A 27,426-nucleotide genomic window follows, 5' to 3' on the forward strand; every position below is an offset into this window, starting at 1 on the left:
CTCTTGAGCCAACCCATGTGTCTGTGTTTCTAACCACGAGGCGATACTGAAGTCATGTCAACATTTAGCAAGTCTGCTTTCAAGCAAGTTCACCACTCGGCACGTTTTCAGCGCACACGCACATTCACGTGCACAAAGTCCTGGGGATTAAGAGTCAGTTTCTGACCCAGCTCAATATCAATATGTAATCTAGGTTTGAGTAATCACTTGTTGTGGAAATGATGGAATCTCTCGACTGGAATCTCACATCAGTATTACACAATCACATGAAAACGCGGGTGAGGAAAACAGATGTGTCCTTACCTGTGGTTCCCAGGGTTTTATAGAACCGGTACTCTAAATGCAGCTGTGGCGCCCTCGACTTCACTGGTTCCTGCACAGAGCACAAATCTGAATGAAAACACTGATCACTGAAGAGGCATCCACACTTCTTATCTTCTTATCAGCACTTATTTTTGATAGAAAGAAAAGACCGCAATATTTTTAGAAATTTAAATGCACTTAAAGATATTGATGCCATGAAAGCGTAAACAGTTGATCCATCTACCATTCATGGGAAGAAAGGCAATAAAATATGATTTAGAGACGGGGCGTCAAACGCATGTTAGTCAATTTCATCTTCAGTGGACTTGACTGACTAAATAGTGCCACTGTAACTTTAATTTTTTTGGTTTTATGGTGCTAAGTGATGACAATGTCTATATTCACACAAAAACATGACCTAAAATGACTACAATCTCAAAAAATAAAGTCAATTTTTATGATACCTGATGCATTACAAATGTTTATATAAACTCACCCTCACAGCATGGCTTTGAGACTAGTTTGATAGCAACAAGGTAGCAAGCTTTCATGGCAGCATCACTGATATCTCCATTAGGTCTCAGTGTTCTGTTGCGTCTGCTACGGTTCAGAAACTTGTGGAAAAAAAAAGTTTTTTGGTTTGTTGGATCATATTGGAGCCTCTTGCTGGCTAGTTTTGGCCCGCTGGCCTTATGTTTGACAAGCCAGAAAGTATCATTAAACCTGGATTCATGTTGAGATTGCAGTAATTTCTGGTAGTAATTGTTTTTTGTGAAAATATTAGTGCTGTCAGTTTTAATCGCATTGATCGCAATTTAATCACACTGATCGCAATTAATCGTGATTAATTCATGGAGAACTGTCAACAAATAACTTTTTTAAAGTTGAGATTAATTGCAACGAAGAATCTAATCCTCATAAATCAGTCCCAATGTCAGGAAAAAACACTATTATCCTCTAGTTCTTTTCTTTGACCCAATTGGCAGACCTCAATGGATTAATCGCGATTAAAATTGACAGCACTAGAAAATACCGACATTTCCATCACATACACTCACAAAAACAAACTTTAAATTTACAGGTTATAATGCCACTGTTTTACTGGTCTGGCCAACTCAAGATGAAATCAAGCTGTATGTGACCCCTGAACTAAAACATGTGAGAGACTCCTGCTTCAAATAGAACAAAGGTGTGAGTGTGACTGACGGTGTGTCTCCATTCACCCTCACATACACTGCTAGCTTGTCTCAGGTGCATTCTGAGTGGCTGCAGCACACCCTGACCCTCAACTGGATGAAGAGGTATAAAAGATGGATGAAAAAGATCATCATAGTTCATTAATTTTACCGGCTTTGAATCTCCTCCTCCTACAGGATAGAGCTATTCACTAAATCCTGTTTGGCTCAGTGAACGCAGTTCTTTGATACAGTAGAAAAATACATTCTTTGAGTGGGCAAACACAGGGGCATGTGTCAGGAGGAACAGCAGCCACTGGAAAGACAAACTGAACGTCGACGCTGGGAATGTGCCACTTTGATCAGTGGAGCCCTACTCAAGACCACGGGGCCAAACTGTGAGCGAGCACGTCTTCAGAGCATGTTACGACTGCTTCAAATGTGCTGAAAATGACCGTGATCTTTCCATTACATGCAAGACGAGTCCTGTTTTAGGAAATTCAAAGTATGGGGACGGAGGCCACATGGGATCCTGGTTCTACTTTTTATATTATTCACTGTAAAACAGAAAGCACCATCGGCAAGAAGCACTTGAATGTACAGCTGGGGGGGGGGGGGGGGGGGGGGGGGGTTAATTGGCAAATTCTCGCTATAAAATCACAGAACAGGGACTTTACAAAAACATTGCTTAAAAGGGATTGAGTAAATACCTTTGTTTGTATAACTACCCATGATGCAACATCTTTTTTTGGTCCCCAAACAGAAGTGACCTTTTTAGTTTTAACCAAAAACAACAGGAAGATTTTCAGTTACACTTTAGTACTTCTCGATTACTGTGCCAAACATAAGGCAGGTGGACCAAAGCTGGCCCGCAACAGGCTCCAATCCAGCCCGCTAAACCACCAAGCAAACGGTAAAAAATTCAAAGGAAATGTTTAAATTTCTTAAAGGTGCATTAAGGAGTTTTTCAACTTTAAAAATACTTATTTTCTACCATAAATATGTTACACATTTTTAATGATGTGTACAATGTGCCCTGACATATTCATTACAAGTACCTCTAACAGCGCTAAATTGTCACTTGAAAGTTGCAGTGCCGGTTCGGCACCAGAGTTTTTTTGGGGAGAATTTGACAGGAATGACGTAATGCAGGCTCCGGCTGGCCTGATTGAGTTAAGTTTCGTTTTGTCCACCATTACTCCACCAGATGTTTAGTGAGCAACAACTGAGCAGGATCTTCCAGAAAGTAAGAAAAGACTGGCTTCTAGCACTGCCACAGCTCCACACAGACTCCACCAGGTAGAAGAAACTTAAAACTTACTCGACCGCTACTAAAAGAGTGAGGAAGGAGTTCCCCTCTTCCGTGCACGCAAGCCACAGGCACGAGTTTTTCACTAAGCTGCATTACGCCCAAGGCCTGCAGGGGGCGCTGTTTTGCATAAAACGTGCAAACTCCTTAAAGCACCTTTAAATTTCTGAATGTGTGTTTCATGCCAGAAAGTTTGATTAAAATGGGCTCTATAACGGGTTGTTAAGTCACTTGCAGAGTAAACTTGGGTAGTTTTCACACGACATTTCTGCTACAACTGGGATTCAAACCCTGAATCCAGACTTCAACTGATATTGCTCACTGCGGGCCGTGAAAAACCCTTAAAGAGCTGCAGTTTTGGAGACATCGACTCAAAACCAGAATATTCAATTCTGTCATAGCACTGCGTCTCTTTAGCTAGACATTTTTACACAAAATTAGAATAATACACACACTTGTCATTTCATCAGTCAGCTTTAGAAACAACACATGGACTATACAATTCACTTTTAAAAGCGCAGATGAACAACCACAATGAAAAGTGTGCACACTCACCAGTTTAATGGCTACATACTCATTCGTGTAGAGATTTTTACCTGAAATCAAACAGAAAAGTAAAGGAACATTTAAGGTGGCTTGAAGAAATACAATTCAAAAGGATTTTGCCACAAATTCATTTGCGAGAAGGTTTCGAGTAGGGAACGTCTCAATCTGTTTACACGTTCTGCAGAGAATCCAATTACAAAAAGGTCGATAACAGATTACGTAGGCTTAATAAATAATTAGGAACTGCTGCAAATAAAGTCACTTCCTTGTGTGGTAAATTATTCAACACATGACTAAACTTACCAAGCTTCAGTTCGCCGAAGTTTCCACAGCCGATCTTCTTGCCGACGCGGAAGTTGGGCCCCACCATGAGCACCCCGGAGGAGCTGGAGGAGCCGGACGGCCGGGACGAGTGTCCGCTGCGGCTTCCCTGGGACACTTTGGTGCTCCTGGCCGGCCGATCCCCATATTTGTCTCTCTGCTGCTCCATGGCGTGAGCGGCGCAAGTCGGCGTGAGCCCGGAGTGATGTACAGAGAGGCCTCCTGGGCCGGGCCCACCGCAGCCACAGCCCTGGTCACTGGCGGCGCCTGGACGGCAGAATCACTCTCATGGGACTGAAGCCGGTCGGTGCAGTCCGCTGACGCTCCTCCACGTCCTCACCCAGTCACCGCTTCAGTTGTTGGACCTCGACATCTGTCCAGCAGGGAGGAGGTGGAGACCCTGAAAGAAACGAAACGGCAGGGGGATCCGCTAGTTAAAAATAAAGAAGACTCCCATTCTGACCATGTGTGATGAGATCAGGAATAATTCATGCCATTTTTTTTGCATCTTTATTAAAAAAAAAAAAATCTAGACAACAATATGTAGGCTGAACCACGTTCACTGAATGACGGCGTTTCCTGGTAGCCATGCACAGGCCAATCAATTCATGCTGTTAGCCCACCTGAAGTGAAAAGATAATGCAGCTCATCATGACAATAACCCCACCAGACCTGCTACACATCCACTCTGTTGAAGGTTAATGCTTCAGCAAAGTTAATGAGAAATGTTCAGGGTGATTACATAGTACAAGTACTCCATTATGCTCAGTCTTGATTGTTTGGGTGGAAGTAAATCAGGGTGTCAATCATTCGGCCCGCCAAAAAGTCCAACCCGGCCCACAAGAGGACATTTGCCCGCTGAGAAAAAATCATGACATTAACCGCAATATATTTATTTGATCACCAGGGGCACGCTTTAGTTATCCTGGTTATTCTGGCCATAATATGAACTGGTTCTTTGTTTGTGCCTGCCCCTGGCAAGGGGCAAAGATTATAATTCCAGCCGGTGGTTTACTAAAAAAAAAAAACATTGCTGGAAAATTAGCCATGTGCACCACAAAAAGCACATCAAAATGTGAGGGAAATTTGGGATTGGTGTGCAATGACTTTTCACAGCGTTCTGGCAAAAGAATTCCAAGAATATCCCAAAAACCGGACACAATTTCCCCATGTAAACAGATAAGAGAGAAAAAAAAAATCATGCCCGAACAAGCCTATCATGCCTCTCTATACTTAGATGTAGAGACATCATTAAATATCAAAACGTTGCTATTTCTGTCCTCCATCCAGATGTGAAAACCTCATTTCAAAATCTTCTACTGAATCTAAACTATGAGCTTTAAAGTTTGGTAAGAATTTCAGACGCTGTTTTTGGAGTTTATGATGGGAGTGAATGGGAGAGGGCGAGAGTTGGGAGGCTGACAGTCAAAATGGATTTTTTTCATCCTGCAGGATTGACAAAGCGGGTTTTTCCCAACTTTATTGGATTCTATGGTAACTAGGAGTGTAACGGTATTTGTATTCATCCCGTACCGTCACAGTACGGGGGTCACGGGTCGGTACACACAATCACACGACGAATACACGAGTAAAAAAAAAAAAAAAAACAGTCCTGATTCCAACCTTAGATGGCGGTAATGAGCCTAAAAGCTGCCGGCCACCACCATTACCACAGAAGAAGAAGAACAAGTAGGTCCAAACATGAACAAACAAACGAAGAGGAAAGTACAAGCAGAATGAGAGATGCAGCGTGTGGCGGAGCGGATTGAAGGGGGGAGTATTTGTTCTGCATGCGTTCCCTCATACGGAGTGACGTGTGGCGTGCCAGTCAACGGGAAGCAGCACAGCCAAAAAACCAGCAGAAGAACGCCACGGTGGTGGAAAAACACTTTTTTAATAAAAAACCCCGACAGAAAAAAAACATCGGAGAGGCGAGATGGAACCAAATCGCGCAACAGCGAGTTGTATAAAGAGCCCCATAGCAGAATACAAGCGATCGCCGGCTGGTGTTATGGATTAACTGGTTCCCGTGTTAAAGAATGACGACGGAGGTCTGTAAACACATGCTGATTATAGCAGCTAAAGTAAGACTCACTAAAGACTTTAAATGTATACACTCACTGTAACTGCTATCGAAACATCGGATAGCCGACGTTCGCCAGAACGACTACATGTTTCAGTCATGAGTCACAAGTTCACACGGGCACCAGTTAATTCGAAACATCGGCATGCGGCGCAGACCTCACACCGAGACGTGCCGCTCGGCGCAGCGGTGCTGCGGCCAGGGGAGCAGCCGCTCCTTCAGCAGCGTATCATGGAGATGTTGGGACATTATTTGAGCAGATATCAGCAGATGAAAACACTCTGCTCGGCGCTGAGGACTGCTGCTGCAGAGAGGAAGACCTGGAAGTTCCTCGTGAGACTTTGTGCGCATGTCACAGGACGCTGTATAATCCGCTTCACCAGGGTCCTTGTAAACGAGGATTCATCGTGGATGCTTTGTATGCTGTACATGAATACACTCGCGTTTAATACGATTGTTTACAATCGGATTGAAAAAGCACCCATGTAAACTGGGCCAATAATGTGTCGCGTGGGAAAGCTTGGGAAAAATGTTCTGGTACATTTGTGAGCTTTTGTTACTTTTCCCCCACTGTACCGAAAAACGTACCGAACCGTGACCCTTACACCGAGGTACGTACCGTACCGTGGCTTTTGTGTACCGTTACACCCCTAATAATAACCGCTGGCCATTTTCCGACATTAAATCAAACAAAATGAGAAAAAGTAGTAGAAGTCTTTACAGATGCCTAGTTTTGTGAAAAAAAAAATAAACATAATAATAGGACCATAAACAAGAGGACATGTTCATCTACAAAAAAACCAGCCTAAATATTCTGGACTTCAGAGGTTCAGTGAACCCTTTTTTTTTTTTTAACAAAAAACTCAAGACAATTCTTTAAAGTTCGGACAATAAAAACACTAATCATCAAAATTACAACACCAATGGTAAAATTTAATTACATGACATGATGAAGATTAAACCCCTGCGTTACGAACTCTTGACTGGAATGACACTGCTGATTCCAAAGATGCAATGCAGCTCTGTATAAAAGACATTATAGCTGCTTAAAAAAAAAACTGCCTCTCTGACTCAAAATGTCAGTAAATGCAGCACAATAAAGTCAAATGAACTACAAAGTGGAACCAAATTGGGCTCAAGCATTTAATAAAGATCAAGTGCTTTGTTCGCAGGCAATGGCAGGAGCAACACAAGGCAGATATAATGCTACTGAAGTCACATCGCTACTAATATAAGAAAAATGTATTAAAAAAAAAAAAACGGTGCTGCACATTTCAGTGGAGTTCAAGCAAACGGCGGCTGGTGCAGTGCACAGACAGAAAGGAGTGATGTGGCAGGCCTTCTTTTATGGTTTTGATTCACAAAAGCACCGTGGAGCTCCGTCTGAGGTTTTTGAAATGATTTTTTTTTAATCAACTAATATTGAGATATAAATAACAGCATGCCTGAAAGAAATGCTACAACATTTCAACAAACATCCAGATTTACTGTACAGCAGAGTAAAACAATGTACGTCATATAGCCAGTGTCAGTATGGACTGTAGTGAACGGATATGCAACAAAACAAAGCACACACACAAAAAAAAGGAAAAACCCACAATTAGATCCCATTAATGCAACATTTCCAGTGCAAACATTGTCATTTCAGTAAGTGAATACACTGAACAATATGTAGCGAGCATGCCAGGCCACAAGTTGGTGCTCTTGGTTGTTTATGTAATGAAACCACACACGTGCTTCATGAACACATACGTAATAAACACTAACAATGGTGAGTACACAAACATTCGGATGGATAGACAACCAACTTGGATTGCTATTACAGGTGACTCAACTCTGAAATTACCAATTCACAGGAGAATATGGACTGGAAGTTATGACACTCTGGAAGCTGCCATTGTTGTTATTATCGTCCATCTACTTGCGCATGTACACAAGAACTATTCGCCATGGCCGTGGTGCACCTGTGCAGCAGCAGCACTTCAGACAAGTTGCGTTTTCCTCCATTTACATGGAGTAACTGTGTTTTTGGAAAGTTCCACCTTGGGAACAGCTTTCCAAAAGTTGGGGTTTTCAGTGGGTCCAAGTACTGTTGTGTAAACAGACACCTAAAATGCAAGGAAAGTTTAGAAAATGCTGCATATACAGTGCTTTAGCCATGAAAATCTATTTTCCAGACTATTGGACGGTTATTTGGCTGGTCAAGCGTTTTATTAAATGAAACCATCCACACCTTCGGGGACCACTGGATGTCATTGTATGACAACAAAAAGCTACCACAGTACCACAAAACCTCATTTATGCCCCTTTCACACTGACGTACTGCGGTACACCATGGTACAAAGTTGTACAAGAAGTAGTACTCCCATTCACAATGGACTAGGTACTGTCGAGGGAGGCAAAATGCTGGTATGTGGCTTTACAAAATTATGTAAAACCAATATGCCACAGTCCAGAGCTTTCTGATAGTGTCCGAAATGATTTTTCAGAAAATGAAACATGTTTAATTTTTTGCTGCGGTCTATGGCGGACTGGCTGGTATGGGGTTATACATGAACAGTTCGAAATCAATTGGGAAACTAACTGTCTGCGGCGATGCGAGATGTAAACATGACACGCCGTGCACCATCGCACACCGCGGTCCGCCGCTGCAGCAATACGCAGAGGTAAAAGATTCAAAGTATTAATATTAAAAACATGTAGCAGAAAGCATAAACAGCAGCAGAAAAAGGTTCAGAAGGTCTGAGAAACCTGTGAGGAACTGGACCAAAGCAGAGAAACTGGTACCGAGCTCAGTGAGCATGACAATGGCAAAATGGGTAGAAACAAATTAGAAAAATCTGAACAAAAAATACTTGGTGGGTAACTTCTAAATCATATCGGGTGCGGTCTTTCATGACAATGTCTACAACTGGCCCAAGAACAATGTGTCTATTATTCATGGAAGATAGGTGCTCAAAGACAATCGGGCTAAGACAGGAAGTTGGCAAACAAAAGGCATCCTGCATCTAGTCATTTTGAAAATTGATGAAAATGGGTCTCATGTCACTTCATTGTTTTATACCAAGTGGGCACAGGTCAGAGGTCAGAAGCACAAAAATCAAGTCAAAAAACAGCTCTGCTTATGAAACCCTGACTCCTCAGGCCTAAAGTGAAAGAAGCCTATTGCAAACGGACCCAGGTTGTAAATGCTACAGTATGCAGCTTTGACTGCTGATTTTTTGTAACTTCTTAAAGTACACATTTAAATCAAATCTGACATGTTATAAGAAAATATTCATAGTTTCATCAAAAGATAAAATTGACTCATTTCTGAAGGTCATGAGTCTTTTACGGGCTAAAAAAAAAAAAAAAAAGCCTGTTTACAAGTAGACAGTGTGAAACAAGGACAGAAAAGGCACACTGTAACAGTGCTGCAGGGCCAAACAGATAGTAATCAAGTGACAGTGGTCACACAAAACACATAACCAGTTTGAACACAAACCTTAAGCCGTAGTTTGTGATCACGAAGGCAACTCAACACCCATGGCGAGCCCGGCGGACAATGTCAGCGGGGAATATTATGTAAACAATTACATAAAAACTACGTCTGCTCGCAAGGACACCGAAGCTTAACTTGATGGACACTGGCCGGGTTTTATCAATAGCTCGGCAAAATCCTTTTTCTTTAACTTACCTCTCATCTAATGCAGATATTGACTCTTTTTACTACTACTTCATTTTATTAAAAAAAAAAAGACTGAGATGAGTCAGTACTTCTGTGACGTTTTGACTATATCTGTCAGGTCTTGTGTGTTTTGACGGTTCTGAGAAGCTCGTGTTTCAGTTCTGTGAATGTTGTGATTGGACAGTCATACTTAGGAAGTTCAGAAGTTCACTGTAATGACTACTATGAGTGCCAAACTTCATTTCTCTATTTCTGGTAGCGGTCAGATTTTCTGGATGTTATAAAAAAAAAACTGAAGAGGCATCATAATGCTAAATCATGTCCTAAATCACGATTACAGCTCATGAAGGTGGTTTTGTATTTGTTGGAAGTCCTATTCTGTTTATAATCGAGTGCAAATGGGTGTCCTGGACAATATAAATCTTGGAAATACCGCTACTTAACAATAAAGCTTTTTATTCTTTCGGTTGAAAACAAAAACAACAGCTACTACGGTTCTCATGACAATGCTGTCATTCCTGAGCATGGAAAAGGCTGCTGCTCAAAGTATTTGTGTGTGGGCTTCTGGATGACTCATGCTCGGTATTGCCGGCACAGATCTCAGCATCAAAGACAGCCAGTTTGCTCTCAAGGGCAACTGTGCACTGTTGCTATTACATAAAAACCAGGACCGGAACAACACGGCCATAAAACAGGGTTTGCAGCGGAGACCGATGGCGAGCTGTAACAGTTTCCATTGTGCAAATAATCATTTGTAGGCCACTCTAATCCAGCCAGCACCGGTGTTTGGATTAGCTCAGCTAGGTGTTTCTCCCGACGGAAGAAGACGACTCTATTATCATGCACGCACTGCGCCCGGCCTGCCTTCTACTCATTCACACCAGACTACTGCGTCTGATTAAATCAGTTCAAGAACCTGACAATAAACCAAGACACCTGTGCAGACATTAAAATAATGGCTGCAGTCTTTATGCAAATGACTCGCTTTGTTATTTTCAGCATCATTTTTCCATTTTCAAACAGCTTCACAAAACACAAACTCTTACTTGACACACTGTGCATGACGAAATCGCCACATATTCTCAAAAACGCAAATTACATTATGAGTTGTGTCAAGATGAGTAGGAATACACCGCTGAGTCACAATAACACTCCAGAACAAAGCCTTGAACTTCCAGTTGACGCCGAGCTGTTACTCTACTGTTAACGTTTTTAAAAGAAAGAAAGATATTTTATGATCCAAATGAAGTCTACTTTCACACCTGATGTTTTTTTTTTGGTCAACCCAGTTGAGTTATGGGACTGAGAGCAGTGTGACAGTGCATGTGTGAACACGACACCACGGGATGTTCCTGGTAAAGCCTTTTTTCCTTCATAAAAAGACTAGTCTCAAAACTTAATGAAAACTATGACCATTGTGTATTCAATTTCAACATATCTCATTAACTTACTGAAGAAAAGTCTGGTAAAAGTATATTTTGCCAAGACATGACGCCATTAGCTTGACACCATGGAGGATCCCACTGCCTCAGTTTGAATTGGCTGTAAGGCGAAGAGCACTACCACCAGCAACCACCATCGCTCGGTGCAGATGATCAGTCAAACTTCATTTAAACGTGTCTGAGCACCACTCCCGCTAGCGCTCATATTCTCCTCATGTTACCTGGTTTTCAGCGTCACGGGTTTCACTTGACCTGAGCACTTCCATGGGAAAGGAGGCTCTGCTGTCTAACGGCTCTGTAGCGCCGACCAGTGGCCAGTGCCTGTTCTGCATCCGTGAAAATGAATGACCAATCACAACCCTCACAGTCTGCTTATTTATTTATTTATTTATTTTTAATTTTGTGCTACTTTGATGCATCTTCAGAAATTGTTGGAAGTGTGTGTGTCAGGTGACACAGCGGCTCTGTGGAGTTGGTTTTGTGGCAACACCGTTTGTGTATCCTTTGTGTGTAGCAAAGGGCTTCACTCACTGAAACTTTCTACAAGTTATAACGATCAATAACCACTTCAGTACTGCTTTCGGTCAAACACGAATTGACAACAAGAGCAATGGAGGATCAGTTATGACACTCCTCAAGACGTCACAGAAACATTAGGCTGCGGCCAAAGCAGCAATATAAAGTTCACATTTTGGTCCGTGGCAAATGCGTTCTCTGATCTGCACTGTGAAAGAATCCAAAAGGAACATAATCTGAACCTGAATTAGTCTCAAGAATAAGTGATGATAATCCAATGCAGACATCTGGTAGGAGGCAGCCTGTTAATAAGAGTGTGTTCAGAGCTAATTTTATACAGACGCTCAGGGAATCAAGAAGGATATTAAGACATTTATCAAACACCGCACACTAAATAAAGCTAAAATTTGTTTTTCAAGGAGGATTTGAAACCGTGCGAAGAGAATTTGTCCGTTCTGTGCACGTATAGCTTCTCAGTAGGATTACACCAGCACAGCCAGTCAGACAGTTTCAGACATGTTCAGGCATGTCTAACTGAGGATTAGCATGCAGAAATAAACATTAATGCAGGGCAGGAAGCTAAAAGGCCAACAACCTCCAACTATCTCACCCTCATGATGAAGCAGTAGCTTCTTTCTGCAGTACTTTATTGAGCTGCTATAACTGAATAGAGAAACAAGAATAAAGCACATTTGTGGAAAATCCTGACATTTCAAATCTGGTTCTATCAAGCTTATGAGGGTGCAATAGTATTAACAGGAGTTATTAAAGCCAATGCAATTCAAACAGAAACTGGAAATTTCTATGAAAGGGAGAAAATTACAAGAGTGGGCTGCATTTTTGTTGCAAAATAACTCGCATGGCAGACTTGCTTCATGGTATTCACTGTTAATTTAGGAAACAGAAAACCACTGCACGCCAAAGGATTGTGCAGGAGAATCTATCCAGGCCCTCGGTGGGCTGAACAACGGGCTGGTTCAGGGATGATGAATGGCTTGCTCAGGTTTGATGAAAGGTGGGGGAATCCCCCCCCCAGCTTTATCCGGTGGAGGTGCCGTGTCTCCTGATAAATGAGGGCATGTTTGAGGAGACACACCTATTGGCACCCTACAAAGATAACTGCATTTCTCAGCGGGAGAATCCACGAGAGGCATTCATGGGATTTAATCCCCACTGCAGATCATTAACTGTTTGTTTTCCTGGGGCAAACTGAAAATGCTGAGTATGGTCATCAAGCGTTCTGAAATTGTACAGTTTAAAAGCCACGTAAACAATGAGTCAGCGTGAATAAAAAGGGATGGCACTGTGGCTCAGTGGCATGCACTCTGCCTCGCAGATGGGTTCCATTTCTTTGTCCTTATCTGCAGGTGCATGTTTCGGTGTATTGGCCAATCACATGCAAGCTCTGGGATCCATATACACAACCAAAGTGTTCTGAAGCACTGGAAATAGCTTTTAAAAAAGCAACCCAAGGTGAAACTTTTTGAAAACAATATGTCTTTGTGGAAACTCAACTTTGCCGAAACGCTGCTACTTCACATGCACATTACCTCTGCGCACGTGCAAGCAGATGGGCAATAACAATGGCGGCCTCCAGAGTGTCAAATGCTAGACTAATGCTAAGCTACTCTAGCTACTATAAGCTACTATATTTTCAATATCATGGCTGGTTTATGCTTATTAACAGATGATCAACATAACTGCCTGCTGTATGGCTTTATAACGGCATAGCCTGATGTTTGATGCAGAACTCATTTACACCGTGACATTTAACTGCCAGTGGGTTGGTCCTGTACGGCACACTAAGGCAATGCTACCAACACTGTGCACTGATTAATCAACTTGTTTAGATTCCCCACTCAATTTGCCTTTGTGCAAACGCAGTTGCGAAAATGACTAATGAGCTCACTCGCAGCAGGCAAGCGCACACAATAAATCTCACGCAATGGAAGGGAGTGCACGTCTCCAACAATCGGGAGCCGTGCACGAGCGAAACGGCTCGTCTCCAGAATCAGGATATCCCTCAGACTCTCGGCTTTGAATGACGCTGCTTCTGCATGTACAGGAAATGTCTCATATTACCAAAGATGCTCTGAAAATTGCGCTGTTATAGCTGCAGGTGAGAAGCTCTGCTGTGCTCCCCTTTGTCACGCCGTCGACACCCTTTTCTCATGGAAATGTGCATCATGCCATCTTATCTTCCAGTCTGAGGAAGGAATATTGCTTGTGAGGAAATGTTAAACAGGATATGACTATTGTTTCCATACCGCTGAGTTTACACTGCTGTGATGTGGTGGAGAGTATCAGTGGATGCACGTAAATACAAACACAGAAGTGTTTGCAGTGTAACCACAGGCGCGAGGTTTTGTTTGGTGATGCTGGAGATCAAAAGCTAAGCATATTATCAATCCATGAAAAGCTGCTGTAATTGGTTAATAGCTACTACTTTTTATATATATCATTTAAAAGTATGGCTCCTTCTATGACACAGTGAGATGGCACTGCAAAAAAAAAAGCCCAATTACAAACCAGAAATTTGCCTGTCAAAATGTCTGGAGGAAGCTGATTAGTGTCTATTAAAAGTGACTAATCTGTTGACATCTTTTCATTTTGACTGAAACATAAAGGCTGTGAGTGCAGTGATTAACCTTCAGTGGAAAGATCAGCCTGAGCGGGGGCCCTGCCAACAGTGCAGACTCCCACTGTGGCAGTGCCAGCGAACAGCTGCCTCTCTCGCCTTACAGCCGGCTGGTGTGAAGTCAAACTGGTGGGAACGGAGGAACCGAGCACCTCCACACTCCTTCACAAATTCACATAAAACAACACATGCTTACCCGGCCTTTGTGTGAACCCACATATCTGCCAGCGTAGATGCTTTTAAATCTAGATACAGCCAGATCTAATCAGGTTGAAGTGTTTATATGATGCAATTTAAATCGAACTGGAGTTTCATTGGTTTCCTTAGATCCGTTTACACGACAACGTCTCAAGTGAATGCACTCAGTATATAAGGCAACGTTTTGAAAAATGTCTGCTTACTGGGAATGCACAGTTCAACTATTTATACGGCCGACGTGTACACACACACACACACACAAACAGTAGCATTTCCCACAATTACATGATGATGCAACATTTTCAAAAATCTCCACCTTCTGAGCAGTTTTTAAAAAGCTGTATTTTCAGTGACTCCAAGCATCACTGTTATAAAAACAGATCCTCTGATACAATGAAAGTTCTGCCTCTTCACTTGAAAACAGGGCCTTGGGCCCTGCATGTAACAATGGACTGGAAACTGCATCATTTTGAATTTTTGTTTCAGAACAGTCTCACACTGAGACGGCAACATCTGGACAACTATCGTATAATTGTACAATACACTGTTTGCAATACAGCCATGCATGAATAAAACAGGGTGGTGAAAGCGGGTCATCTTCACCACATTAGAGACCATTTGACATATATAGGAAATGTGTCCCCTCCGATCCCAGTGATCCAAGTGCAAATTTGAATTTTGTTTGAGAAATCCGAAAGTTAAGCACGAGCGTAACATTTGTCACGATCTGTCAGAGGTCCTGTTGTCCATCTGACTGAACGTGTGCAGAAAGCTACTGACGGCAACCATTGTGCACACGTGCACTTAACACAGACAATGTAGCATTTCGCAAACGTTGAAGCTGTTTTCAAAAAAGTGATGCTTTCATTGACTCGCAACGTCGCTGTTGTGTGAAAAAGGATTAAAAACACAACAACAACAAAAAAAACATGAAATCCTGAAGATAGGACCTCACATTGAGTTCTACTTCATTAGTGAATTATTGCTGCTTTTTCATAACTCCACTCAGTTGCATTAGCATCACGTATCACCACCATAGCCGCCTTAAGTTATGGATGCGCAAAACAAACGGATGTGGAACCACAACAGAACCTCTTCGCGAACCAAATGGAAAACACATGGTTGAGAGTCACCATAATAACAATCTAATCTGTTCATACAAATGTCTGCGTTCTCTCGTTAGTAATTAGAGTGAACTGTTCTCCAAAACAAGCAACAGCACCCACCTGTGGCCAACATGAAAACTAGTGTTTGTGTCATTTTCATGTAAACGAACACAGTTTTCAAAGCGCTGCAGCGATAAACATAAAACTTTGAGAAAATGAACGCACGAAAACAGTTTTTACTTGTTACAGCATCGCATAAACATGGGAATCACTTCGTTCACTTGGAAACCCTGCGAGTTGGTCAACAAATACAAAACACGAAAAAAATCTCGCCCTGATAGCTCTGCACACATGTGCAGAGTCACTCTCAGAATTGGATTGCACTGATTTCCTACAGCATGCCACCATGCTATCATAGTGGAAAATGTAGTAACTAATTACTAGACCAGATAGTATTGATCCAGTAGTAAGCAATCTATGGATGATCAGATTAGGGGGGAAAATGAAAATTAGCATCACAAACTCCTAGTTGTGCTGTAAGTGCTCAAATGCATCAGGCCCTGGTTAAACCGTGCGCCATCCTGTCTTTGCAGCCTTACCTTGCAGTAGTGATATTAAGTTAAATGTGTGTGTGTGTGTGTGTGTGTGTGTGTGTGTGTGTTGCAGAGGCAGCTCGGATCTGATATGAAGATGATCGATCCTTTGTAAGCAGGCCTCCGGCTCAGTCAAAACAAGGAAGCGAGCTGGCAGCTGTGCGCCAGCGTTTCTCGGACAAAGCCAGCCAGCCTGACGGTCACATCGATCAACCAACCAGCGAGCCACCGAACCAGCAACCGAGTCAAGTTAGCACAATAACACGACTAACCAGCCGCGAGGCTAACGCTAGCAAAACATGACTTAGCCTCAGTGGTTGGTCTAGCTTCAGATGAAAAACAGCGACACTGATATTTCCTTGTAATCCATCGTACTGGGTTAAATTAAAAGCTGCAAAATAATCCATAAACAGACATTTATTAAGCGGGAAGGCTTTTAGCTAACACCCCCTGTGTGACAGCTGGACCGAGCGCAACAAGGAAATTAGCTTCATTAGCAACGAAAATATTAGCTTAAAAAAAAAAAGAAGAAGAAGAGGCTCCAACCTGAAGGCTGCTCAAACAGCGGCTCTCTCCCACCTTCCGCTTCGCCCGGCCACGGCTGCCGCTGCTCGGTCACGGAGTGTGGAGGACCGCCCGGGGCTCCGTGAGCGCCTTCTGATGCTTCACGCTAACAGCCGAGCGGCGGAGGTGGAGGAGGAGGAGGAGGTGCTGCTGGCGGCTAGCGGCTCTCTCTCCATTCTTCGTCTGCCTTCGCTGCCCGTGAAAGGTCCGAGCACTCCGGATGTAGAAGCGCGGCACCGCCCGCTCCAGCACGCACACTTCCAGGTCACAGCGATACTGGCTAATTAGGCATCACACCACCAGACATCACTCCGCCAGGGTTAACTCTTCACACGGTCTGAGGCTCCCGCTGCTGAGGCTGCTGCTGCAGGCGCCCCGGATCAGCCAGAAAACCCAGATCCCACCCAGGAACCACCGTCCTCAGCCCTGACCACCCCCCCGGACAATAACCCTGACCACCCCCTGAACCAAACACACACAAAAAGAAAAGCATAAAAAAAACTGCTGTAAATAGGTCTGACCCCCCCCCCCCACACACACACACACACAACGTTGTTCCTGATCCCCCAATAAATGCCTGATTTACCCATAAAACCCTGATCCCACCCGATCCTCCCAAAAACCCTGACTCTTCCCCCTGATTAACCCTTAATACCCCCCCAAAAAACCTTAATGCCCCCATGAATCTCCGACCCCCCCCCCCAAAAAAAAAAAAAACCCTGATTCCTCTCCTAAATAACCCCAATCAGCCCCTCAAAAACCCTGATCAATCCCAAAAACACTTCTGATGCTCTGATAAATCCATGATCTCCCACTAACAATCTATTATCCCTCTCAAAAAAACCCTCCTGTCCACCACGAAGACATTTTCCTCTGGATCCCTGCAAAAATATAACCCCCCCCCCCCCCCCCCCCCCTGCAAAAAACACCTGATTACGAAACAATCTCTGACCCTTGAACTGTCCTGTCATTCACACACTCACTAGAAACACACTAATAACAAAATTAAGAATCCTCATAGACACAATCTGAAGAAGACATAATAAAAATACAAGATGATCTGTGTTTAAAAGAAATAAACAATAACAAGAATAATAGGGGAGTAAGATAAATAACTGGAGCAAACATTCCTGAGATAATCAATTACCATGGCAAGAGATGTAACAATTATACAAATGGAAGAAATTATAATAATAAACAATGAAATTAGGAAACATACAGCAAACAATCATTACATTATTAATAATAACTGGGGAGAGAGAAATAAAAGCAGAAAATAACACAATTAAATAATAACAGAAATAGGAGAAATTAAAGAGCTTAAATACTTACAGGAATTGGAAAATATGAAAACAAACAGTCGGAACCAATAAAAGAAATTGCCAATAAAAGTAATGGAACTCTAACAGGAACAAATAACATGCTAATAATGCTCCCAGAATTATAATTACAAAAGAAGTACAAATCTTTGTGTTTAAAGGGTTCAAAATGTGAAAAGATAGAAATGCATCCAGATCATCTTTTTCACCATCATGTAATTTTCATATACTTTGAGTTTAATAAGACATTCAATATTTCAGTTAAATTGAATCCCTGCTAAATATCCGATGCTTCAGAGGTAATTCTAACTCTAAGCCATTTTCAAGAGGAGAGCTTTGTGTTCTTAAAATCACTTTAAATGATGGAGGATACCCGCGTGTTGTTTTCTTCATGTCTGAACAGTACGATCTACTGAAGTGTGTCAAATTCTTAAATGTTTCACTTGAACATCAACCAAACAATAAAGCCTGAAAACATTTTAGTCTGACTTAAAAACTCTGAAACTTGATTTAGTTTGAAAGGTGTGCGTTTTTTTTTTTTTTTTATTCCAGTAAGAATTCTATAAGTTACGTTTTACGGCACTAAGATGAGCAAGTGATGATCAGGAGAGTATTTCAATTCAGTATTTCAATAAGTCATGTCCAATGTCATATCAGTTTGATAAATCCATACTGCACATATTGTAAAACTGTCTGGGCTGCATCAAAACCAAAACTCCTCTCTCAAACCTTAAGAATCACCTTCTATTCCGTATTACTCTCATGCTGGACTTCTAGATTCTATTCTGAGTAAATAAAGAAAAAAAGCTGCTAGCTGTCCTGCAGATTGACTCATGAACATAGCCCAGGATCTAAACATAAAACCAAATAAAAAAACTCTACACACACACTGACAGAAATATACACACACACATTATATGTGTATGTATTTATATATATATATATATATATATATATATATATATATATATATATATATATATATATATATATATGAAAAAAACCTGGACTGAAAGAGATGACATTCATGCCAAACAGACGGGAGGCAAAGTGTAACCAATCCTTTATTTTTTACATCTACCTGTTTTCATGTTTTCATGGTTTAAGGAAATGTGTGTGCTGATGCAGAGTGGTTACAAAAATAAAGCCACATTATTACATGAATATGACATGACAGAAAAATAAGAAACTACATTTACGGTTAGGAAAATAACGGACCGCGTCGTTTGGATGCGTAACGGCGAACATCTGGCGACCTGCAGCAGATCCAAATGAGCTTCAGCTTCTGACGCCGACAACAATCATCTGAACCTTAATATAACAAACATCTAGGACATGTCAACAGTGGAGTTCCGCTTCACTTCTGTAAACTCACCATTCGCCTGTTCGCTTTAAAGTCTGTAGGATTTATTTCATTTTGCATGATACATTGTAACAGTGTGCTAATAATACTCCTGGCAAATACCTTCAGTCATCAATAGTGGTTTCTCTGAGTAAAAAAAAAAAAACACTTTTTCAACTATACAATGCATTTTAGTGCATCAAGAACATGACCTGACATGCATCTATAGACAAGGTCAGTTAGAGTGGAATGACTGATTGACGCCTATTCTCTACTGTAAACTGTAGACAGTATGATCTCCGGGCAGTACCTCAGTTTTAACACCTCAATATACTGGATTCAGCAACTCAAAACAAACATAAATACATCTCTCGCTGTCAGGACAGTGAGTTTTACAAATACTATGGTCGGATTCAATTCTTAAACTCCAGAACAAACGCCAAGGAAACGTGTGAATGCGGCAGCTTATTATATCAAAGACCTGTACAGGAGAAAACACGACGATTTGAAAGAAAGGATGGATGGAAGCTTCTTTCAAAAAATTGTCCTCAGTTCCTGGTAAAGAGGTAAAGTGTTCAAAAAAAAGGCAGTCGGGGTCTTTAGAAAAAGTCTCCCTCTTCATTAAGCTATTGCCTTTGCCTCCGGCAGGAACGCTTCCCAAAACTTTATAAGCTGGAATCAGAAAGAAGAAAAAGAAGAAGGTCAAAGGTTGAAGACGTGAAGGTCCAAACCTTCGACAATTTGACATGAAAGTGGCTTCTGCGGTTGCTGAAACACAGATGGCGCTAGCTTTGTAGTGTATGGTTCTGGGCACATATGTGAGTTTTCATTCCCAAACAGCCCGCAGCGCCCCCTCCTGTTCTGGCATGCTCATGACAACGTTTTCCTTGTTTCTGAGAAACGGTTCCATGTTCAGTGACTCCGAACATCGTTGGCGTGTAAACAGACCCCCAAAACGCTGCGAAAGTTTTACGTTTTCACACGAAATTATTGTCGTAAACGTGGTTTCTCTCAACATGAAAACTAGGTGGTTAAATGTTATCTTACCCGCTGCTGAGACTGCAGCATCGCCTCCAGATATTTAATGATCTGGGTCTTGAAGTCCTTGGATTTTTCTTTCTGAGAGGAGAAAAGAGAATCAAAGTTAAGTGGGAGTTCAAAAAGTTTGGCAAAACTTCTCCTTGGTAACCGGTTAGTCTTGTTTGTAACTGAACTCAAAACCCGGAGCAGACTTTTTAAAACTGTTTGGAGTTGCAAACGCATCAAATTTCAGCTCAACTACTGTAAAGCCATTTTAGCTCTGGGGCCACAAACAGGCCAGCTTCATCTGGAGTGGGTCTGACCGGGAGAACAGAAACATCATAACCTTTAAATGAAAACTTTAAAGCTTTTATTTAATTTATTTGTTGAGGAATAATGTGGATATTTGCACAAAACAAAACAATTACTATGGAAAATGACATCAATCTCAACTTAGAGCCAATTTAAATGAAACCTTCTGATGCAAAATCCAGAGAAATGTCCACGAACATGGCTCCTGTTGCTGCTGCATTATGGGTGTTTTTACAAGTTAGCTAGTTTTCATGGCAGCATCAGTGACATCTCAGCTCAGGTCTCGGTGCTGTGTCCACTATTCTTAAAAACAACAGTTCTTTGAGATTTTTCCAGTTCGCTTGCAGGATTAGAGTCTCTTATCGGCCAGTATTGGCCCACGGGCCTTATGTTTAACACCTCAGCAGTACAAAGAATTGGGAGAAGAGTCACAGGTTTGATACTTTTGTTTGGAAATATGGCCTACATATTTAATCTTTATATCTATAGTGACTGAAAAAAAGCCTTAAGATGAAAACTTGTAGATTAAAGTGTTTCTCTAGTTAATCAATACTTGTGAAAATCCACATCTCTCCACACACCCGTCAAGCCGATCATTACCCAACCACCCTCACGTGAAATCAGCATCCGCCCTTATTTTGAAATAGCAGCCCGACGCCTGATCAGACACAGTGACTCATCCACGCGGCTTTACTGATTTCCTTGACCAATCGGTTTCTCCTCTCAGGACTCCACATTCACACGCGGCTCGGATCATGCACCGCCTTCCATTTCATGCACAATAAATACCAACAACTGATTGAAGTTTCTGTCATGGAGGCTGCTCACTTCAAACCCGTGCAGGAATCCTCTGACACGCTCTCATTCAAGCACCGACGTTTCCAGCGTTTCCGTTGTTTCCGAGAAAATGGACGTCATTTTCAAAATTAAACTTTAACTTAAGGTCCTTTCAATTTGGTTCAGGGATTATTTCTATTTATTTTACTACTGTTTTTAACTGAAATGCATTTTTCCACATTTTGAAAGAACTTCAGGTTACGGTATTCATATCCGAGTCCATCAGCTGTTGACTATGATCCATTTGAGTTTTTTTTATGTTGATTTTGGGGAAAATACATTTGGACAATCAAAATGCGATTAATTATGTGTTTGTATTTTGTGTATATTTTAACATGTATGGAACTAATTAATAATAAAAAAAAAAACAGAAAAAAATTTGAGAAAATAAACCTGATGTGAATAAAGCTTCAAAATGTTTGTCTCTCATAAAAAAAAAAGACTCCATGTCGTTGAAAACTTGCCACTATGTTATGATTTCCTTTTGCATGGTCTCCTCCGTTAACTGCCACAGTTCTGTCCATTTTTACTCATACCAGTGAATGTATGTGTTTATATTTCTGACCTGGTGCGGTGCTCTACAACAGGTCACATTTAAAGAACAGATAAATGTATTTACTTCGACATTAGACCTGCACTGTATGAAAATATGTTAACGGTGAGTGAGTCTCAGCGCATATTGAGAAGTGGCTGCGTCAAGCCTGTCCTGGACCCGGGACGTTCTCCCTGTGTGTGGATTCCCTCCGAGTGTTCCGGTCTCCTCCCACAGTTCCAGGTTCATTTTCATACTTAAAGCCCTGTAAGGCCTGAATCTGAGTATCTCCTGATGGACTGCTGACCTGGAGGGATGAAAGAGCTGGAGGAGTCGTGGAGCGAACTAAATACTGACCTCGAATCTGAGCACCTCTTTGCGTACAGTCATGCCAATCCTGTCAAAATCTCGCTCGTACTGAGTGACCTTCGACTCCCACTGTGGACCAACAGGAAGAGAGGCATCAATTAATCCGAAATGAGATCTTTAGACTTGAAGTCTTTGTGAACAGCGTGGTAAAGTGTGAGCGCCGTGCTGGCTGCGTGGGAAGGAGCAGGGCTTGTACCTCGGTGATCTCTTCCTTGGCCTGCTGCAGCTTGTCGGGCTTGTTGGCCCACAGCAGCTTGGCCTCGGCCTCCCTCTTCTTCTGCAGCGTGCTCTGAGCCTCCTGCCACCGCTGCCACGCCCGCATGCGCTGGTCGAAGCAGCCCTGCGGACGTCCACGTCACATTAGACGACGGCGGGACCGAAACCCGACGCCAAAGAAAGATGGACCCTCCTCAGGGCCGGCTCACCCGCACGGCCCCCAGCAGGCGGATGTAGTCGGCGAGCAGCTCGGCGAAGATGAAGAAGTCGCTGGCGGCCTGCTCCTGGTGCAGCTGCTCCATCTTGTCCTCCACCTCGGCCAGCTGGGACAGCGCCCTGGACAGGGCCGTGTTGTCCTCGGAGTTCCCCAGCATGGCCATGCTCTTGGCGAACACGGCCGTGTTCCCGCACAGCTCTGAGTGCAACAGGAGGAGGGAGCGGAGGGCGGAGTCAGGGCGGAGTCAGGGCGTCTGGACTGAAACAGTACGGGGGGGGGAACGCCGCGGGGAACTCACCCTTCCGGTGGTTCACGAGCAGGTCCACCACGGCGTGGAGCTTCCTCAGCTGCTGCTCCTCGGCCTCCACTTCCTGGAAGCGGTCCTCAAACCACTGAGACAACAGGGACGTCCATCACGGTCATACTGCTGTCCAGCAACTCACTATAATCTTATTTTATTAGATTTTTCTTTGTTTTTATTTCAATAAAATATTCATTTTCAATCTATATTTATCATGTTTTTATTTTGCACGAGCAAACAGACTCACAAAAGAAGGGAGAACAAATCGTCTTAACATATTCATTATCGAGTCATTCTGCACTGCAGGTGAGTTAATTGCATTACAATTTTTTTTTTAATGAGATTAATCATGATGAAGGATTAATCGACGATAATATAAAAAAGAAGAGTGAATTCTTTGCGGTCTGCTCACCGTGTCGGACTCGTTCATCTTGATGGTCATCTTGTTGACGGCGTCTGAAGCTTTATTGATCATTTTGAGGAAGCCCGCCCCGCTCAGTGCCTGAGTGTTCACCGCCCTGGGGAGTGGCTAACAAACAAACAAACAAACAAACAAACAAACAAACAAACAAACAATGCAGACGTTAACACCAGGGGTTTTATATTATAGTTTGTTTTTTTTTATTTCAAATCTTCTTTACTCACATCTTCTCTCTCCAGGAACTCGCGGACGTCAGGATCTTGCAGCAATGTGGGATGAGCCACGATCCTCTGAAGATACCTGAGAAAACAAACTCCAGTCAACATTTAGAATCAATCAAAGATCAGAACTTTGAGTGTGGCTGAGGTGAAATACCTTTTCCCCTCCTGTTAATGTTAAGTTGAGTGAATGGTGAAATTAGACTGTCCCCACTTGTCATCTGTAAATAAATCACTGCATCGTTCCTTGAGGAAATCGTTTGGTCTGCCGTTTGAGGATCAGGGAAGGAAAAATGCTTCCATTTTGCTGTTGTTGTTTTCAGTGTTTCTGCTGTTTCTGTGTCAGCTGACTTTGTTTTTAAAAGACGAGAAGCTTTCCTGTATCTCTAAATGTGAATATCAACCTGTCAAAGTCTGACGGTCGTGGAGGAATCCTCACCTCTCCAGAGCTGCTCTTCTTCTCTCCACAAACTCCACCGAGGATGGATCGTCCATTCCGACCTTCACCTTGGTCATCCCTGCCGTCCGGAAATGGTCACATGATTAAAACAGGAAGTTGATAATCACGAGAACAGAGAGATATTGGCACCTACCCACGACGCTCTTCTCCGGCGGCGGTGGGATGATGCATCCGTGGAGCGACTGCTTCACTGACAGCTTCTCATAAAGGCCCAGGAAGTCGCTGAACCGTCTCCGGACCGAGAACGTCTTACTCCGGAACATAGACAAGGACGTCTGGTGGAAAACAAACGGAGTACAAGAGTCAGTCAGGATCATCACAACATGAGTGCACACAAAATACATCACAGTAAGGTGACACAGACCCTGGTGGACACTTTGTAGGCCACATATGCATTCATCCCATCTCCTGTGAGAAAACACACATATAATCAGTATTGACAGTTCAAATCATTGAGATTTCAGAGGGTGAGGTTGTGAAGATGAGCTATAAAATCACAAAGTTAGCATAATGTTCAGCCTGACCAATTTTCTCAGGGTTGGTGACGGCAACATCCACGTCGAAGCTGTCCCTGGCTTCTTCCTCCTCCAACTGTCATCGAGAAGAGAAAACATGCTGTTCAAACTGAGTGCAGTCAGATGGACCTGCAGCTGATCAAGGCTCCGCCTACTCAACCTATCAAGTGAAAACGCATCACTTTGCACTTGTATTTCAGAAAAGCTTCACGTTGTCGCTGCACGGTTTCAAAAACGATGCTGTGTAGACGGGGCTTAAAGTTCAGGTGTTACAAAAACATAGGAGCTGCGGTTGGTACCTGCTCCAAGGAGGTGGGCTGCATGGCTGCAGGGCTGGGAGTGAAGGTGGGGGCAGGCCGGGGGGCGGAGGAGGAGGTGGAGGTCTCCTTCTGAGCTGAGCTGCTGGACTTGTCTGTGCTGAGCTCCACATGTGCTTCTGCGCCAAGAAGAAGGATTTACTTACATCAACACATACACATTCATGTAGGTTCGAGGGTGCAGGACTGATGGATGCTGTCTGCTTCACACTGACAGCAGGACTGCGTCCTCACCAGCGAACAGGTCGCTGTCCTCGTCGGAGTGGACGCCGTTGGACTTGGCGGTGCTGCGTTCCTCCTCCTCCTCCTCCTGCTGCCCCTCCTCGGTGAACAGGTCTCCAGGCGCCTCCTCCTGGGCTCGGTCGGGCTGAGAAACACCCCGACTCACCGACAGTGGCGGGTTATTCTGCAGACAGCACAAAGCAGTCAGATGTGTCAGAACTTTCCACAACTTAACCCAGGGAAAAAAAAAAAAAAAAACTAAACAAAGTGGATTATTGTATCAGTGTGACTCAGCAAAACATCTGTTCAATGAGTCCTCACCAACACATGAAGGTGGAGCACATTACACCCAAGCTTCATTACCGGCTGCCTGTGTGTCAAAGGATCAACTTCAAGATCTGATTCCTGTCTATCAAGCTTTTAACAGTCTGGGGACTAAATATATCTCAGAATTACTTGTGGAATGTGAAATGTTCAGGCTCTCAGGTTTACTAAATGCTACCAGAGTCAGAAGAAACAAGGTGAAGCAGCTTTTAGTTAGTGCTGCACACCGGCCTCCTTTAAATCAGGCCTTAAAACGCCATCAAAGTCAAAGCGAGCTTTACAGTCAGTAAGACACACGATGGAATTGAAATTCCATCACACTTGCCCTCCTACGCCATAGACACGCCCCAAGGGGGGCAGGCTTTTCTGTGTGCAGTTTGCATGTTCTTCCTCTCAGTCCCGCAACATGCATGTGACGTTAGGTTAGGTTGCTGACTTTAAAATTGTCCTGGGTTTGAGTGTGTGTGGTTGTCTCTCTGGTCCTGCCCTTGCTCAGGGATTGGTTCTCGCACTCTTGAACATGTTTAAATACAAGACTGCCGGATGGATGGATATGAAGTGTGCACACGGCCTCCCTGAGGCCAGATGTGTTGTTCCACATGGGTTTGGTTTATTTCCTCACGCTTTCCAAAAAACAACAAGGCTACAAGTTGCTGCTCTTCGTGCTTGTGAAACAAACTTCTGACACTTTGAAAACATAAAGCACTGTTATTTACTCCGGGGTTTTTCTTCTCTGCATGCCTTTTCAATCCCTCTTTTCGCTGCGTTTCCCTGCGCAGCTCTGTGAGTTGAGCGTGAATGGTGGTGGAGGAATAACGTTGTCCGTTATAACACGCACTGATAAGCAGTGATGTGGCGCGGTGCAGTCATGTGAGCAGGCAGCGCATCCAAACTTCATTTTCCAGACTAATTATCGAAGTATGTGACCTTCAGCAGTTCAAACAACAACAGCTAACACAGAAAAAAACACATAACTGAGATCAAAGCCTTAATATAAACCGAGGCATGTTAAAAACAACGAGGAAACTAACCAGCTGAGTCGGAACTCTGCATTTAGTTCATTAACTCTAGATACTTGTATGAAAAAACCCAGCGTCTGAACATTTAAATCTAGATTTATTCCTCCCTTAACTGTGAGTGATTGTTTGTTATTCTGGATTAAATGCAGCTCATCTCAGATAAAGAGTCGGCTCATTTCTCGGCTCCGACTCGGATTAAATGATAAATATCAGCTTTGTAATAAACGCCACCGAGCCGGAAACCTACGCTGTTGATGAAGATGTCTTCTCCCTCGTCGCTGTCTCCGTCTGCCATGTCAGGCAGTCCCGGTTCGGGCTCCTCTGCGGGGAAAGGCGGAGGGTTCCGATCCGAGCTGGCCGCCATAGTCCGTGTTGTGGAGACGACTGGCGAACCGGAAGTGGAGCGGAGAGGCGCGGAGGCGGGGCGACGGCTGCAGCGACTCCTGCAGGCCACTGCCCGTCATTACACCTTCAAAAAAACAATCCTGATTAAACTGTTCTGCCTGCTTTTAAGGCTTTTATCAGTGCATGATTCCTCAATCGATTGGGTTTTCCCTACCACAGACAACTTTACGTATGATTGGAGCTGTGATATATGACATATAACGATATATGACTGAAAGTCTGGATTAAAAAATATACAGTACATCTTTTCATCAGTGTGACTCTAGTTTACTTCTGCAGCAATCAGCTGAGGTTGAGACTTTGACTGAAACAAAGTAATGCTCAGGAACAGCAACATGTTTCGCCATAACATCAAATCAATCAATCAGTCCAATTTTATTTGTATAGCACTTTACAACAACCAGGCTGATCAAAGTGCTGAACATGAGTAAAAACAAAACAAAATATATCATAATACATCAGACATAATACATCAGAAATGTTTGTAGCTATTGTATTTTGCACGATCTCACAAACTCACCATGACAGCATGAGTTTGAGTATGTTGTGAGGTATCATCTCTTGTCGCAGGTCTCAGTGTTATGTTATGCCTGCAACTC

The 27,426-nt window shown here is 43.0% G+C and overlaps 2 protein-coding genes across 5 annotated transcripts in view; both read right to left on the minus strand.

Annotated features, from left to right (window-relative positions):
• The window catches only part of csnk1g1 (casein kinase 1, gamma 1), a 44,575-nt gene extending 27,869 nt beyond the window's left edge, over positions 1-16,706 (minus strand). For 2 of the 4 annotated variants that reach the window (XM_030110241.1, XM_030110163.1), the window contains exons 1-4: positions 16,444-16,705; positions 3,637-4,054; positions 3,343-3,383; positions 304-373 (exon numbers count right to left, since the gene is read on the minus strand). In XM_030110241.1, coding sequence (XP_029966101.1) covers positions 304-373; positions 3,343-3,383; positions 3,637-3,823 — 298 coding nt within the window. In that variant the 5' untranslated portion in view covers positions 3,824-4,054; positions 16,444-16,705. Of the gene's footprint in view, positions 1-303; positions 374-3,342; positions 3,384-3,636; positions 4,055-16,443 lie in introns of all 4 variants that reach the window. The other 2 variants (XM_030110082.1, XM_030110311.1) reach the window with 2 other exon arrangements.
• A 2,114-nt stretch (positions 16,707-18,820) lies between these two features.
• snx1b (sorting nexin 1b) lies at positions 18,821-26,801 on the minus strand. Its single transcript, XM_030109379.1, has 15 exons — positions 26,670-26,801; positions 25,092-25,263; positions 24,840-24,976; positions 24,550-24,616; positions 24,390-24,433; positions 24,159-24,300; positions 24,005-24,083; positions 23,572-23,647; positions 23,339-23,455; positions 22,924-23,017; positions 22,618-22,823; positions 22,389-22,532; positions 22,181-22,261; positions 20,170-20,241; positions 18,821-19,794 (listed from the first exon to the last, which is right to left on the minus strand). The coding sequence occupies exons 1-15, from the start codon at positions 26,784-26,786 to the stop codon at positions 19,744-19,746; spliced, it is 1,599 nt and encodes a 532-aa protein (XP_029965239.1). The 5' UTR covers positions 26,787-26,801; the 3' UTR covers positions 18,821-19,743.
• Between the last annotated feature and the right edge of the window lie 625 nt (positions 26,802-27,426).

Source organism: Salarias fasciatus, chromosome 1 (assembly GCF_902148845.1).
Source record: "Salarias fasciatus chromosome 1, fSalaFa1.1, whole genome shotgun sequence".
In the NCBI taxonomy this organism is placed as follows: Eukaryota; Metazoa; Chordata; class Actinopteri; order Blenniiformes; family Blenniidae; genus Salarias; species Salarias fasciatus.